Raw genomic sequence first — 16919 nt, 5'->3', positions numbered from 1 at the left:
CAATTTATCCATGCCCATCTACCACCTTAACTATTCACTCCTCCACCACTGGCTGCAGGATGTACCATCTACAATGCGTACTGCAGCAACTTTCTAAGGCTCCTTCCACAACATAAGCCAAACCCACAACTTCTAACAGCTAAATGGAAAATTGAAATACTACCACTCCCATGTTCCCTCCAAGTCAAACATTATTCTGACTTGGAAATGTATTACTATTCCTTCATCACCACTGGGTCAAAATTCTAGAACTCCCTTTCTCGCAGTACTATGTTTCCTTAATCACATGGACCGTTGTGGTTTTAAGTAGTACCTCACCACCACTTTCTTGATGGAAATTTGGGATAGACAATAAATGTTGGCCTTGCCAACAATACCCACGACACATGAATATATTTTAAAAATCTCAACTTTAAAACTATGTATCTACATACAAAAAGATTTAAACCGAAAACAAATTTTGAACTCAATTACACTCACCTTGCACCTGATCCTTACACCACAGCATATCAACTAAATGTTCTTGCCAATTAACAACACTCAAGAGTGTCGACAATGTTACTGATATTCCATTTGAATTAACAGTAACTATAATGTTGAGCTCTGTTACTTGAATATTATGACTTTTAAACAGAAATAAAGTGAAGGGTTAGTAATGCTGAACACGAGGTTTCAGAAGAGTGAAAAACTAAACAAGTAGTAGTGACAGCAAGTTTTAAAGCTGTGACAATTCAAGCACACTTCAAATAAAATCAAGTGTAGAGAGGAGGATACATTCAGCAGGAATCTATTTGAAGGGAGCATGGGAGAGATTCTCTAACCCGTGGTGTCTTGGGATGAGTTCTATAATGAGAGTATGGTAAGCACTTGATGATAAGTGGAATTCCCACACATATTGGGCTGGATTCTCTGCTCCCCTATGGGACGGAGAACCAGTTTTGGCGCCGAAATCGGGAGTGGCGCAGGTTTTTCAATTCTCCGTCCCCTGAAAATCACAACGCTGCGCCAAGTTAGCCACTGCCTCAGGCCATTGCCCAAGGCCCGTCCCGCGATGCTCTGTTGCCAACCAGTCGAGTTCCCGACGTCGTGGCTTACGTATGCTCACACCGTCCGGGATCCTCGGGGGGCAGCTGCGGACTCAGTCCGGGGCCGCCACAGTCGGGGGAGGGCCTATCGGCGGGCTGGGGGGGGGGCTTCGTTCGGGGCTGGAGTGACCGATGGGGGGGCACTACTTTGGCAGTCCAGGTCCACGGGCTGAGTCTGCGATGGAGCACGCCACGGCCGCTGGAGGCCGCCGCCATTTGCAAGTGCTGCCTCTGAACCGGAATTGATGGGGGCCGTATCGGCAGCTAGAGCTGCAAGCTCAATGATGGCTCCCTGCTAGCCCCCAGCAAAACGGGGAATCTGTGGCCTTTTGACGCCACCACAGTTTTCACGAAGGCGTCAGCACGAAGTCTTAAAATCGGAGAATCTAGCCCATTGCTTTTGACCAAATCTTCCAAGCCGATGCAAGAGTGGAGAGTTAACAATTTCCAGAAATTTAGAAAGTATCAATGTAAAGTTCAATAGGTAGGAGTTAGGGTGGAGAACAGATCAATTTTCTTGAGATGTAAACGGGAAGAAAATTTCCACATAAAAGCAAAATTGACTGGTTATAAGAGATTGGAGATAAAGCTTGGGAAGGGGTATATTCGTAACAATAGCAAACAACGAACAACATGCTTCAGCATTAGATCTTAGCGGAAGCCTCCATTAATTTGGGTTAGCTATCAAAGCTGAATATATCTAAAAAGAACGATCATCTTTTCAAGAATAAATGCTGTTAGAAGTTATTGAAGACTACAATGGCAAGACTGATCGACATCTAGACAGGGGCTGGTTTAGCACAGTGGACTAACTAGCTGGCTTGCAATGCAGAACGATGCCAGCAGCGCGGGTTCAATTCCCATACTGGCCTCCCCGAACATGCGCCGGAATGTGGCACCTAGGGGCTTTTCACACTAACTTCATTGAAGCCTACTTGTGACAATAAGCGATTATCTTAGCACTGTCATTTATCACTTTTCCCGCCCCATGCAAGAAATCTACAAATTAGAGAGTCTGGTTACAGCATTATGCATCATTAACATTAAAGTGCAAAGATGAAAATCTCATTCATTCCTCCCATTCACAATCACGTTGATCAGTCTAGATTAGTAACCGATTGCTATGATTTGAGAAATAATATCCCATTCATTTTATTATACTTTTATCTGCATTCAGTCTCTCGTAAGAGAATCCATGCTTACTGATGTCATCAACTTAATTATTCCCAATTTTCTAAATTCCATGCATTATACTTACATAAGGGTGGGCATATGTTCCCACATTTATCTCTAATTTAAACATAACTAGCAAAATTGAAATGTTTTTGTCCTGGGAAATAGGTAGACAACTGAAGCAGTGCATATCCATCAGTATCCGCAGATTTCTGCAGAGCCCACTCTATCAGCTAAACTCCTTATTGACTTAATTATAAACCTCTTTCCTGAGGACTAATGACATGCCTATTTTAAACTAAGTAGGTAGAAAAATAAATTCAATATCAAAGAATGTTTGAATTTTGTTTCAATTTTCCCCATGTATGTTCACAACCACAAGGAGCAAAAGATATGGGTGGATTTAAGAAATTTGATAAAACACGTGAAGGAGAAAGGAGTAGGAGATTAAGATGATGCACGGAGCTGAGTAGTGGTGGGAATATACAGAACAGAAACCGGCTAATAATTTTATGTAAACCACTTTTGTGTTGATTAATAGTGCAACTATTTTGAAGTAATTGCTACAGCCAATACAATGATTAATAATATATCTGATCTGTAATGCCTGGTCTGAAAAATTACGAAGAGCACAAATGCACAATAAGGAACAAAAAAGTAATTTACAAAAAAATGGCATGGGCCAAGTACAGTTTCAGTAAAGCTAAAAGCAATGCCTTATAACTGCATTGTTAAAGTTACTTACAAGTTACAAGATTAAACTTGCTTATTGCCTCAATCCACTTGACACAAAAATTTATACATCTTTAAGGCATTCCAATATCTTCACCAAAAATTTCTCAAAATAATATCAAGGTTTAAAAAAAATTCCTACCTCTTCAAGTCGTCGTCTTTGTTCCTTTTGTTGCTCGATACGTTTTTGACGCTCTGCTAGGAGCTGTCTTTTATACTCTTCCTGCTCTCGTAGTTGCTGTTCTTGAAGGAGTTGCTGCCTGCGCATAGCCTCAGACCGCTCCTTGTTCTCTTGCTGCAATCTCAGGAAATCACGACGAAGAGTAGATTCTCCAGGCACATTAACAATTGAGCTGCAAGATAATAGATTTTTTTTAAAAAAATGTCCTCCTTCACACAGATAGGTAAGAACGCAACATGAAAGAATCAGTTTGTAGACAAATTTGGATGCAATATGAGAAATGGGCCATACAGAAAAGTGCTACATTATACGTTTGGACAGAGGGAAATACAAGCACATATATACCATGGGGAATTGCACACTCAATGCAGCAGAACAGGAGAAAAAAACCTAAAAGATTGTGGTGAATAATTTACCGATAAGAACATTTAGGATACATAACCAGGACAATTAAACATGAACCTAGAAATATAGTTAAATACCTAGTCCAGCTACATCAAAAATAATTCAACTGGTTTCGGTCTCTCACATTATTGGGCATGTCGGTCCTTGAAGTAAGGTCTACAACAGGACTACTTGATTGATTAAAAATTTAAGAGCTTTTACGTATCAAAACAGAGTTGGAGTGTCAGGATATTATGGCCAGGATTTTCCAACCCTGTTGTGGTACATATGGCAAGCCAACCAAATGTCCATTGGCTTCGGCAGGACCGGAAGATCCCGCTGGTGGATGGGGCCAAAAAATCTCAGCCTATACCTGAAAGTTGTGCAGATTTTGAAAGAATACAATTTAAAATAGTGAAGGAATTGGATAGATTGATCAAGCTGAGTAAGCAAAAGAACACTTGGTGACATCAACACAATTTATAAAAACATTGGAATACATTTCCTGAAACTTGCTTAACCCGTTCGAAAACAATTCCATAGAACCTTTTTTCTTAAATTAGACTAGGTCTTCTTCTCCTCTATTTTTTATTGCTTCACCGTGGCTTTAGACAGGAGAGAGGGGTGGGAATGGAACATGCTCAATTGGCCAGATTGTCTTCCATAGAATCCCTACAATGCAGGAGGCCATTCAGCCCATTGAGTCTGGACCGACCCTCTGAAAGAGCACCCTATCTCGGCTCACTCTTTCACCCCATTCCCACAACCTCACCTAGCCTGGGTATCTTTGGACACTAAGGGGCAATTTAGCATGCACAACCTACCTTACCGATACATCTTTGGATTCTGGAAGGAAACCCGAGCACCCGGAAGAAACCCATGTGGACACACGGAGAATATGTAAACTCCACACAGAAATTCACCCAAGGCTGGAATCGAACCCTGGTCCCTGGTGCTGTGAGGCAGCAGTGCTAATGACTGTGCAACCCTGCCGCCCCTTTTCTTATCATTTTTCAAATATTCATAAATGATTAAGAACTTCTAGATCTCAATACAGATTCAATGTAAAATGATTTTATCAGGTGATTGATTTTTTCCATGATACACCACAAGTTTTAAATTTTATGATTCAACTTCAGTACAAGTGTGAAATAAGCAAATGATGCATGTTAGGAAACATTTTGTACATCAAGCCTACTTATAATTTCCTCAAAGCATGTATGAGCTTTATTTTTTGATGTTTTACATTGGTAGTGTAGCTTGATGTGTATCCGAGAAGACACCAGCAAAGCCGGATGGTTAAAAAATTGAGGGAACAACATAAACGTCTGCGATCTGCAGCAAAGAACATGATGTGCAGCCATCGAGCGGGCACTGGAGCTGATTGGGCAGTTATCGCACGTGGGACATGGCAGTTGCTATGCCTCGAGTGGACAGTGATTGAACACAGACCCCTGTGAGTCGAAGTGTTCAGAATCACAACCTCCTGAGAAAAACGCGACTTCCTGAGAAGTCGCGTCCCAAAGACAGTGATTGGTTAGTGCCTGTCCTCTGAATACATGCCTGAAAGAACAGTCAGTGCCAGCAGGAACTAGATAAATAGGAGACAAAGGAACACCAGGAGTGACAACCTGCAGGAATAACCATTGTGAAGAAGCAAACGCCCTGGGCTGGACCTCAGAGGTCGTCAGAATCCACCAAGAGGGAGACTGCTCACCTCGCCTCAGGTGGTATTTAGGACCAAGCATTGAATTTTGACATGTTTTGTCAAACATTTTGCAGAACAGAAGAAGATTCCTGTACAATAATTTGCGAGTTTGAATGTTTTGTCCAGAACGTTAGGTGGCCCAAGTTTGAGGTGCAACAGTAGTTACAATTGTTTCTCTTGTAGACACAAGTCAGGTTGACTTCTAGTGAGTGTCAAGATATGCAGACACACACAATGATATACAGACAAGCAGCTAATGGACACAGTGAACAGGACATGACCAATAAGCAGGCAGGACACTCGGGGTGCGATCTGACTATAAAAGACATGAGACACTCACACTCCGCCTCCATCACGTGGCTAAGAGCTAGTCTGGTTCAGTCAGACAGAGTAACCACACTTAAGTTAGCAGAGAGTCGAACTCAGAGAACCGTGCTAACTGTGCTATTAGTTCAATAAACCTGATTGAACTAACTTCAAGGTCTGGAGTATCTTTTTGATCTAAGCTGCACCCAGTTGCAGCCAGTGTTAAACCAGTGTACCCGACACAACATGATACCAGGAGACTACAAATTTAAGGTGACTTACCTCAGTCCGTTCCGTGACGCCCAGCAAATATATCCCGGCACCATGGAGAAGATTCAGGCTCCTCACCAGCCACTGGCGGATATTCAAGCAAAGATTTCTGCTGTACATCGCAGCCTCAGACCTCGAGGGTGCGTCTGATGCAAGAAAGATTGCGCTTCTCCTCTCAACAGAGGGCGATCAAGCCAACGAACTCTTCAACTCGTTTAACTTCACCGAAGGCCAGGACAAGACAAAGTTTCAGACCGTCCTGGACAAATTCGATAGTCACTATGAAGTGGACACCAATAAAATCTTTGAGCGCTACATATTCAAACAACGTCTTCAAGGTAAAGATGAATCTTTCAATGCCTTCTTAACTACCCTCAGCCTGCTAGCGCTGTCCTGCAACTTTGGTGATATTGCTGACTCCATGGTCAGAGACCAAATCGTGTTTGGAGTTCACTCTGATCCTCAGAGCAGCTCTTAAAAATCAAGCATCAGACCCTGCCAGTCGCGATTGAAACGTGTACAGTGCATGAGCATGCAAAAAAATCAGTATTCCTAATACAAATCGGCTGAAAATGAGAAACCTGCCTCCCATGAGGCAGTGAGTGTGCAGGCCATCTCCCGGATGCAGCGCCTGAGCATTGAAGACAGCGGCCATCTTGCGTGCTTTTCCCAGAGCCCCACGCATGCGCGATGCGAACGGGATAACGAAGCAGCCGACACCCACACTGCCCAGGTGCAGACGTCTGTCGACCGCACTGCGCATGTGCAACGACGTACATCGCGTCACGACGCCGACGTCATGATGTGCCCAAACTGTGGCAACGCCCACTTAAAAGGACACTGCCCTGCAAGAGGCAGGCGATGTTTGAACTGCGGGAAGCCTGGTCACTATGCAGCCTTGTGCAGGTCTGCACCACCAGTCAGAGGCCAGCGCTCCCAATTCCGAAGACCGCGCGTCCAGAATGTGCAACGACGATTACAGGATTCTGATCCTGGCAGTACAATGGATCCAGAGGACGAGTGCCTGGAGTCCGCCTACCGAGTGGGCATCATTACCACACGTGAACATGCCACACCTAACTCATCTCGCATTCAGTCCATCCTCGCTGTGGATTCGGAGGACGAATGGCGCGCGGTGATGAAGGTCAAACGCTGCTCCATCCAGTTCAAGCTGGACACGGGTGCTTCTGCCAACCTCCTTTCACAGGCAGACTTCAAATGCATCAAGAAGCCCCGCCCAAGGTCCTTCCAGCAGCCTGCCAGCTCCTGGACTGTAACAGTAATGCCATCACGGCACTGGGGTCCTGCCATCTACTCGCCTCCAACCGGAGTACCCATGCATGGCTCAGGTTTGAAATTGTCAAGCCGGACAGGGCATTCCTACTGGGCATGCATGCCTGCAAAAAGCTAAACCTGGTGCAGTGGGTTTATTCAACGACATCCTCCAAAGTGGATCTTCAAGCTGGCATTGACGACATCCTTGCTCAGTATCCAGATGTGTTTGACGGGATGGGCACTTTGCCACTTCGGTACAAGATCTTACTGCGACCCGATGCCATTTTAGTGGTCCATGCACCACGCCGTGTCCCGGCCCCACTGAAGGAGCGCCTGAAGGAACAGCTCAAGGAGCTGCAGCAGCAGGGGATCATTTCCAGGGTAACCGAACCGACTGACTGGGTCAGCTCGATGGTGGTGCTTAAAAAGCCCTCTGGAGACCTGCGCATCTGCATTGATCCCAAGGATCTCAACCAGAATATAATGCGTGAACATCACCCTATTCCGAAGCGGGAGGAACTCACCAGTGAGATGGAACATACACGGTTTTTCACAAAGTTAGATGCGTCACATGGATTCTGGCAAATCCAGCTGGATGAGTCCAGCAGAAGGCTGTGCACCTTCAACACACCATTTGGCAGGTACTGCTATAACCGTATGCAGTTTGGCATCGTCTCGGCATCGGAGATATTTCATCGCATCATGGAGCATATGATGGAGGGCATCTAAGTGGTTCGGGTGTACATGGACGACATCATCATATGATCCACGACCACCGAGGAGCATGTTTCCCGTCTCCAGCAGGTATTCCGCCATGTCCACGCCAATGGCCTGAAGCTGAACAGGGCCAAATGTTGATTTGGCATGTCGACACTCGAGTTCCTAGGAGACCAGATCTCAGCAGGGCGTGTGCCCCGACACAGACAAGGTCAAGGCCATCGCCACCATGAAGGTCCCGGAAGACAAGGCGGTATTGCGCTTCCTGGGCATGGTCAATTTTCTGGGCAAGTTCATCCCAAACATGGCCTCACACACCACGGCCCTACGAAACTGAGTGAAGAAGTCCACTGCCTTCGAGTGGAAGGCGGCCCATCAGGCAGAGTGGTTGGAGCTGAAAGCCAAGCTCACCACTGCACCCGTATTGGCATTTTTCGACCATGACAGGGAAACAAAAATCTCGACAGATGCGAGCCAGGATGGCATCAGTGCGGTCCTGCTGCAACGCGATGACACTTCATCCTGGGCACCGGTTGCCTACGCATCAAGGGCAATGACGCCCACCGAACAAAGGTATGCACAAATCGAGAAGGAATGCCTGGGCCTTCTCACTGGCATTCTCAAGTTTCACGACTATGTCTACGGCCTGCCGACATTCACAGTTGAGACAGATCACAGGCCCCTGGTCCACATTATCCACAAGGACCTTAATGACATGACGCCTTGGTTGCAGCGCATCCTCCTCAAACTCAGAAGGTACAACTTTGACCTGGTCTACACGCCTGGCAAGGAGCTCATCATTGCCGATACACTGTCCCGCTCCATCACCGTGCCGAGTGAACCACTGAACGTCATCCGGCAAATTGAGTCACAGGTTGAGTCACAGGTGCAGCTGTGTGCTAGTACCCTCCCGGCATCTGATGAGAAGGTGATTTGTATCCGTGAGGAGACAGCCAAAGAACCCCTCTTGTAGCGTGTTATTCAACACCTAGCCAATGGCTGGCAAAAAGGGCAGTGCCTTCAATTTTTCAATGTAAAGGACGACCTGACGGTGGTTGATGGTATCCTCCTCAAACTGGACCGGATTGTAATTCCACACAGTCTCCAGAGCTTGGAGCTTCGTCAAATCCATGAGGGCCACCTGGGTGTGGAAAAGTGCAGACGCAGAGTCAGGCAAGCGGTCTACTGGCCCGGGATCACCCAGGACATCGCGAACATGGTCCTTAACTGTGCGACCTGTCAACGCTTTCAGCCAGCGCAGAGTAAGGAGACACTTCAGCAGCATGAAATCGAAACCTCTCCATGGTCCAAGGTTGGCATTGACCTCTTTCATGCAAATGGTCGTGATTACGTGTTAATCATTGATTACTTTTCCAATTACCCTGAAGTCATAAAGCTCTCAGACCTCACATCTCGGACTATCATCAAGGCCTGTAAGGAGACGTTCTCCAGGCATGATATCCCACTCACTGTCATGAGTGACAATGGCCCGCGCTTCAGCAGCCATGAATGGTCTCTGTTTGCCCAGTCGCATCAGTTTAAACACGTCACTTCCAGCCCACACGGAAAAGTTAAGGGGTGCACAGTGAAGCAGTTCATCTGCAAGGCCACAGATCCTGTGTCAGACATTCACCTTGCGCTGCGTGCGTACAGGGCAACCCCACTGTCCACTGGCATGTCCCGGCTCAACTCCTGATGAACAGGGACCTCCGAACGACACTTCCAGCCATACACGTGCCCAACCTGGATCACCTCCCGGTGCTGCAGAAGGTGCAGCAACTCAGACCGGCAAAAACAGGGCTTTGATGCTCATGCCGCCAATTTGCCAGTGTTATCCCCGGCAGACACTGTTCAGGTCAAGGTCCCTGATGGAGGCTGGTCAGCTCCAGCTGTCGTTGTTCGTCAGGCTGCCCCCCGCTCCTATGTTCTGCGTCTGGCTGATGGTTCTGTTGTCCGACGAAACAGACGGGCACTGCGCAAAGTTGCCTGCCCGCAACCACATTCTCCTGTTTCCTTCTGTTGTTTTGCAACCTCCTGATACCTCGACTCAATCCCGCCCATCAAGGCCTGTCATTCCCACCACCACCACTCCAGCGGTCGACCAGGATCAGACGCAAGCCACAGAGACTGGACTAATGAACATTTATTCTGTTTGCTATGTTCTGTGTTCTCGCATTAGATGGCTGTTTTCACATGTACACATGTTCACATCCGCTGCATGTATATATGTTAATATTGGCCTATTCTTGTAAATACGTTCACATATGTCATCCAAACATTAAAAAAAGGGAGATGTCATGATATGCAGACACACACAATGATATACAGACAAGCAGCTAATGGACACAGTGAACAGGACATGACCAATAAGCAGGCAGGACACTCAGGGGTGGGATCTGACTATAAAAGACACAAGGCACTCACACTCCGCCTCTTTCCACTTATGAACATCTAGAGATTCAGTCAAGGGTGTTGTTACAATCTCACACCCCACCACGTGGCTAAGAGCTAGTCTGGTTCAGTCAGACAGAGTAACCACACTTAAGTTAGCAGAGAGTTGAAGTCACAGAGAACTGTGCTATTAGTTCAATAAACCTGATTGAACTAACTTCCAAGGTCTGGAGTATCTTTCTGATCTAAGCTGCATCCAGTGTTAGACCAGCGTACCTAACACGACAGTGAGGTCTGGAGTTAGACAGAATTAACAGCATTTGGCTCAACTAGTCTGCAGGTGTTTATGCTCCACGTGACTCCTGCCACTCTACCAAATCTAATCCTATTGGAATATTCTATTCCTTTCTTCCCAAGCTAATTAGCCAACTTCCCAAATTACCAGTCTCTAGGTAAAGAAGTTTCCTCAAATTCCTGATTGCATTAATAAATGTAATATATTTACCTGACCTTTTGCTCAACTCCCCCAACATCTCCAAATTCACCCCTTTCAAATTTTAAAGATCTCTAGTCACCCCTCAGCTTTCTCATTTCTAGGGAAATCAGTACTACATCTTGCTGACAGTGCTGTGATCTCAGCAGAGACCAGTAATTCTTTTTCAGATCCAAAAATTCCAGTAGTTACTAAAAGAACAAAGTGATAAGGTTTACTATTAAAACCAAAGAACTTTACTACTCAAAAATCAAGAACATGAATACTCATAACTCAACTGTCTTAAGTAATCAGTTAGGTTAAAGATATTCAAAGTACAGTGAAGACTCCAAACATACCATCTTGATTCAATCTTCCTTCCAAACCCATTTGATTTGCATCCCAAAACTCCAGTCAGATACGGAGCAGAAATTGGGAGATTGACCACTTGGCCTGAATGCTGTTCCAAAGTTTTGCATAAGGCTAGAAATTACCTGGGCCTTCTGCTTACTTCCGGCAAGGTTTTCCCTTCAAAACTCCTCCAACCACCTCACAGTTGTAGACTCTAAATTCAACACATTTGCTGTTTGTGTCTTAAGCGCAGTTACCACAGATTGAACTCTCCTATTTCTAATGTTCTTTAATTCTGGAGTCTTGCCTATAGGAACACACTCTCAATGTTACTTTGCCTCTCCCAGAAGTCAAACTCATGGTTAATACAGTCCTTCAGTAATCAAGGATTTTAACCCCTTTTAGCCAAGACAAAGCATTTCAGCTGAAAGTGATGTTTCCTGCAATAAATATCTTTGGTTCCCTTTGCTTTTGCTAATATTTATCGGAGGTAGCTTGGCCACATAATCAGTTCCTGGAACAAGTTGTTTTTTTTATATAAGAAATCAGCTCCTCGGGGAAACCTAGTTCTTAAATGGACCATTACCCCAACATAAAACATAACCTTTTCTTCCCAAAAACACATGGGCATCAAAATAGTTACAAATGCACAGTTCTGATATCATATTTGTAACTCTTTATTACTTAATCTAATTACAAACCCGATCTGTCCTTCAGAGCATGTCATAATCAACTACATTTTTCAATTTTCTATTTCCATGCTGAGAAACACTGGGGACATCACAACTGGACACAAGCCACATTTGAGCATAACTTGTTTGCAGCAGCATGGTAAACATCGAGCAACACTACTGGTACCATACAGATCAGAGGTCAGTCCTAACATACAGTTACAATAAATAACATACCTCAATGTAAAATTGGAAATGTAGACGGTGGAGGCTGGTCACAGAAATGTCCCCAAATTACTTATGCCAGCCCCAACCTTAATTGATGCTGACTGCTTCAAGCAAATCCCTCAGGCTGGCATTCAATCTCTTAAGGTTAACCCAGCTGCTCAGGCATTGACCCAAACAAAATCAGAAATTTGAAAATAAAGCTATCTCCACTGCCAGTTGGAAAAGTACATCAGGCATTAATAATTGGAGAAAGCCAAGATTAAAAATGAAATTGGGATAGAATAAAACTGAGTTAATAAAGGGCAGCAGTCTGAAAATAGTTTGAGATGCAAACTAGCGTATCAGTGAGAAAAGCAAGTATGCATCGATGTGACGAGAGGAAATAATGGGACATTGAACAGGTAATTTTAAAGTGGAGTGATAAGGACATTGATATGTATATGCTAAAAGCCAACTCCACAGGTAGATAACATTAATGGGGAAGAATTATATATCCATAGCACAATGACTGGGAAAAGGGACACAGGCACAGCGACCATCACAGCCACACCCAGCTGCAGAAACCATACTTCGAAAAGTAGTAGATTTCGCCTTTGCTGAAACTAAAGACGTTTTTCTCAAACTTGGCAAATAACCTGTGCATGGTAACTATCTGCTAGATTTAGCTCAGAGTTACACAAGGTTGGATGTTAATTGGGAACAAAGGGATGTCTCAGAGTTCAGGGAGCATAGCTAGTTGGGAACAAAGGGGTAACTTCATGTAACACTGTATATAGCCATCAGTATAATTCAGCGTTGTCATGCATTATAGTCCTTGTCATGTGTTTTTTTTCCTTTCAAGTTAATAAATATTCTTTATTAATTGTTCATACAACAACTAGACTATTCCTTCCTGGTTCACATATTTTTCTCAGTGTATCAAATTGAAAATATACACCATTAAGAACCAGTGCTTTAAGTTACCCTTCTGGGTTTTAGAATATTCTTGCATTTAACATCAATGGGATTCTTAACACAAGTGACAAATCCAAGGACTAAACAAATGAAGCAAATAGACTCACGCAAACATGCTGTTAGCAAGCCAACAAGTGTAAAACATTCCACATTCACGTCTGAATGGTAAATGAAATATTACGCAATTATATCTACACACCCATGAAAGTTGGTCCCATATATTAGACATGTTTTCAACAATAATTATTTACCATTATTCTGTGACAATTGTTGGTCAACTGTCACAAGTGTGATACAGGAAATCTACTCATAAAAATGTTAAAAGATTTTTTTTATTGACTCTGAAATTAACATTTAGATTTTGTCAATTCATTCAAATATGCTGCTGTATGTAATAGGTGGGTCCTGTCTCTGGACTTAATCGTTCTATTCCCACAAAACATCAAGCTAATTTAATGCTCTTGCACAATATTCACAACATCAGGTCACAATTATTCGAACCCTGGTCCCCGTTATATTCTAAACCATCCTCAATTGCATGATGCTGTGGAGGAGAAATTTCCATTAAGATACAAGTTTCAGCTAAATCTTCTCATCTCTCACATGACCTGTGGCAACTGAGCATGGTTAGATACAGATTATAAAAGTCTGCAGTGACAGAGAACATTGGTGTAGCACGAGGCTGTGCACAAATTTTCACTCTCTACCACCAGAGGGAAGTACAGATTAGAGAACATGCACATTTTTCAGAATGAGAGAAGAAATAAAAAGTGGGGGAGGGGAAGAGAAAAACAGCCGAGAAGACAAGAAGCCTTGTGCTCCTAACTAATAATCAGCAGAAGGGTATTGACATAAATCTGTGATAGCACTATCTATTCAATCCTTTAGCCAGAGAAGAGCATAATGCTGATTTTTTTTTTTTTGAGTGGAAGAAACCATAATGAAAAGTGGAAACTTAGATGTATGGGATCAACAAAATATCACAAAAGGGTAAAATGAGGAAAAACTCAGAATCTGAGGGCAGCACGGTACCGCAGTGGGTAGCACTGCTGCCTCACGGCGCTGAGGACCCAGGTTCGATCCCGGCTCTGGGTCACTGTCCGTGTGGAGATTGCACATTCTCCCCGTGTCTGCGTGGGTTTTGCCCCCACAACCCAAAGATGTGCAGGGTAGGTGAATTGGCCACACTAAATCGCCCCTCAATTGGAAAAAATTAATTGGGTACTCTAAATTTATTTTACAATACTCAGAATCTGAAAGAGGAAGACAGGGATCCAAACGCAAAAGGCAAAACATTGGTCCATATGGAGCATTCTAAGATTTTTCAGTATTTGCCCAAATAATTCACCAATCTAGACTTGTATGAATCCAGACAGGACAACAGAATTTTAATTAAAACATTGTTACCTTGGCTCTCCTTCTTGCTCAGGCAACTCCTCCTCTTCTTCTTCACTCCCACTGTATTCATATTCAGTTTCATCTAAATTAAATAAAACATTATGCTTTATAGCCATCATGTCAGTCTTCTATAAGCCACTTATTTTTGTTGAGGTAGGGAAGGAAGATGATGAATGTTTATTACAGATGTGGAGATGCCGGCGTTGGACTGGGGTGAGCACAGTAAGCAGTCTTACAACACCAGGTTAAAGTCCAACAAGTTTGTTTCAAATCACTAGCTTTCAGAGCACTGCTCCTTCCTCAGGTCTATTACTGGGCATAGAATCATACAGCACAGGAGACCATTTGGCTAATCATGCTGTGTCAACTCTTTGCAATTGCTGTCCAATTAGTCTCCCTCTATCCCATATCCCCAGAAAATCATCCTTTTCAAGTTTATATTCAATTCCCATTGAAAGTTATTCATATTTAGCAAGTAATTACTCTGCTACCAAAGAAGCACAAGAAGTGAAAACCAGGGAACTACACACCAATTCACCAAACATCTTTTCATGAAATTCTGAGATTTTATAATTAAAGGTAGGGTGACTTCAACATTTTCTGCTAATCAGAGACAGCCAGTATGGATGTGTAAAGTTGTCATACTTGCTTGAAGTTTTTGAAGAGGCGATTGTTTGGTTAACTGGACAACTACGACTGTAGAGAGACCTTTCAATTAAATTGTGAGTTCATATGAGGGGAGATTTTGAAAGTTAAAGAAAAAGAGCAATGCAATAGTGCAGGATAGCAATATGGGTAATAACCAAAGTGACAAGAATGTACAGAGTATAAACATAAGTGTGCAATAGCAAATAAGGTCAGAGCAAGCAAAAAATGTTTTTAATATATACAGAATTAAAGGCTCTTTATCTTCTTGCACACCACATTCTTAAGATGGATGAATTGATAGCCCAAATATAAATGAGATAGGATATGATAGCCATTACAGAGACATGGCTGCAAAACGACCGTGGCTGGAAGCGGAATATTCAAGCGTATTTGGCATTGGAAGGACAGTGCAGTCATGAGAAATGATATTGGTTTGGAGAATCAAAATGTAGAATAATTTGAGAGGAGATAAGAAATAGCAAGTGGAAAAAATTGTTGGTGGAAGTGGTTTATAGGCCCCCTGACAGTAGCACACCAAAGGAGAAAGGATAAAAATGAAGAAATTATGGGAGATTGTAAGAAAGGATCTGCAATAAACTACAGTGATTTCATCTTCACACAGATTGGATTAATCAAATTGGCAAAGGTAGCTTGGAGGATGAGTTCATAAAGTGTATTTCGAACAATGTGTTAGAATAATACATTCTGGAAACAACCAGGTAACAGGCTATTTTAGATCTGGTAATTTGTAATGTGATGGGATTAATTAAGGATCTCATATTAAAGGATCCTCTAGTTAAGAATGATCTTAACATGATAGAATTTCACGTTCAGTTTCACATTCAGTTTCAGGGTGAGAAATAGGGATCTGAAACTAGTGCCGTAAACTTAAATAAAGGCCATTATAAAGGCAATTGTAAGGGTACAAAGACAGAGTTGGCTAGGTTACAAGGTAAAGTCGAAGTAGAAAAGCAGCAGATGGTATTTAAGGAGATACTTCATAACTCTCAAAAAAAATCTCGAGTTTACAAAAAGCTTGCACCACCCATGGTCAACTAAGGAAGTTCATAATGTGTCAAATTGAAAGAACGTATGTGCAATGCTACAAACACTAAAAGATTGGGAAATTTTAGAAACCAGCAGAGGATGACTATAAAGTAACAAAGAGGAAGAAATTAGACTATGAGAATTCGAGAGAAAATTTACAAGAAATGCAAAGAAAGACAGTAAGAGCTTCTACAATTAAGGAAGAATGCAGCAATAGTGAGAATTGTGAGGCTTGGTCCTTTAAGAGAGAGACTGGTGAATTAATAATGGGAAACAAGGAAATGGCAGAGACTTTGACTGCGTATTCTGTATCTGTCTTCACAGGATAATACACAAAAGCAAACAAAGAATAGCAGAAGAGCAGTGGATGAAATGGAGTGAGCAGTACAAGACTATCACAAGAGGAAAGAAATACTAGGACAACTATGGGACTAAAGGCTGACAAGTCCCCGGGAGCTGGTGGTGTGCATCCTAGAGTCTAAAAGGAAGTGGGAGTGGCTGCAGTGATAGATGAATTGGATACAATCTTCCAAAATTTCCTAGATCCTAGAAAGGTTCCAGCGGACCATAAACCCACAAATTTAACACTGCTATTCAAGAAGAGGGCTACAGAAAGGAGGAAACTATAGATCATTTAACCTAATATCTGTCATTGTGAAATGTTTGAATCTACTATCAAGAATGTAGTAGCAGGTCATTCAGAAAATCACAAATATAAAGGCAGGGTCAACATGGTTCAGTGAAAAGGTTTGACAAGTATATTAGTTCTTTGAGGATGTAAGAAGCAAGGCTGCAAAACAAATAGTTGTGTATTTGTACTCTAAAAGGCATTTGATAAGAGGCATTTGATAAGATGCCACATAAAAGGTAACTGCCCATGACAAGAGCTCATGGTGTTGAGGGTGATATATTAGCACAGATAAAGGAT

General features: G+C 43.1%; 1 protein-coding gene across 5 annotated transcripts in view; it reads right to left on the bottom strand.

Annotated features, from left to right (window-relative positions):
- The window catches only part of LOC140391768 (mitogen-activated protein kinase kinase kinase kinase 4), a 525483-nt gene that overhangs the window by 148518 nt on the left and 360046 nt on the right, over positions 1–16919 (bottom strand). For all 5 annotated transcript variants that reach the window (XM_072476624.1, XM_072476619.1, XM_072476621.1 and 2 more), the window contains exons 11-12: positions 14306–14378; positions 3133–3343 (exon numbers count right to left, since the gene is read on the bottom strand). In XM_072476624.1, the coding sequence (XP_072332725.1) occupies positions 3133–3343; positions 14306–14378 (284 nt within the window). The remainder of the gene's footprint in view (positions 1–3132; positions 3344–14305; positions 14379–16919) is intronic.

This window comes from Scyliorhinus torazame, chromosome 15, assembly GCF_047496885.1.
Source record: "Scyliorhinus torazame isolate Kashiwa2021f chromosome 15, sScyTor2.1, whole genome shotgun sequence".
Lineage (NCBI taxonomy): Eukaryota > Metazoa > Chordata > Chondrichthyes > Carcharhiniformes > Scyliorhinidae > Scyliorhinus > Scyliorhinus torazame.
The sequence above is the reverse complement of the archived record's forward strand: the minus strand, read 5'-3'. Positions and strand labels throughout refer to the sequence as shown.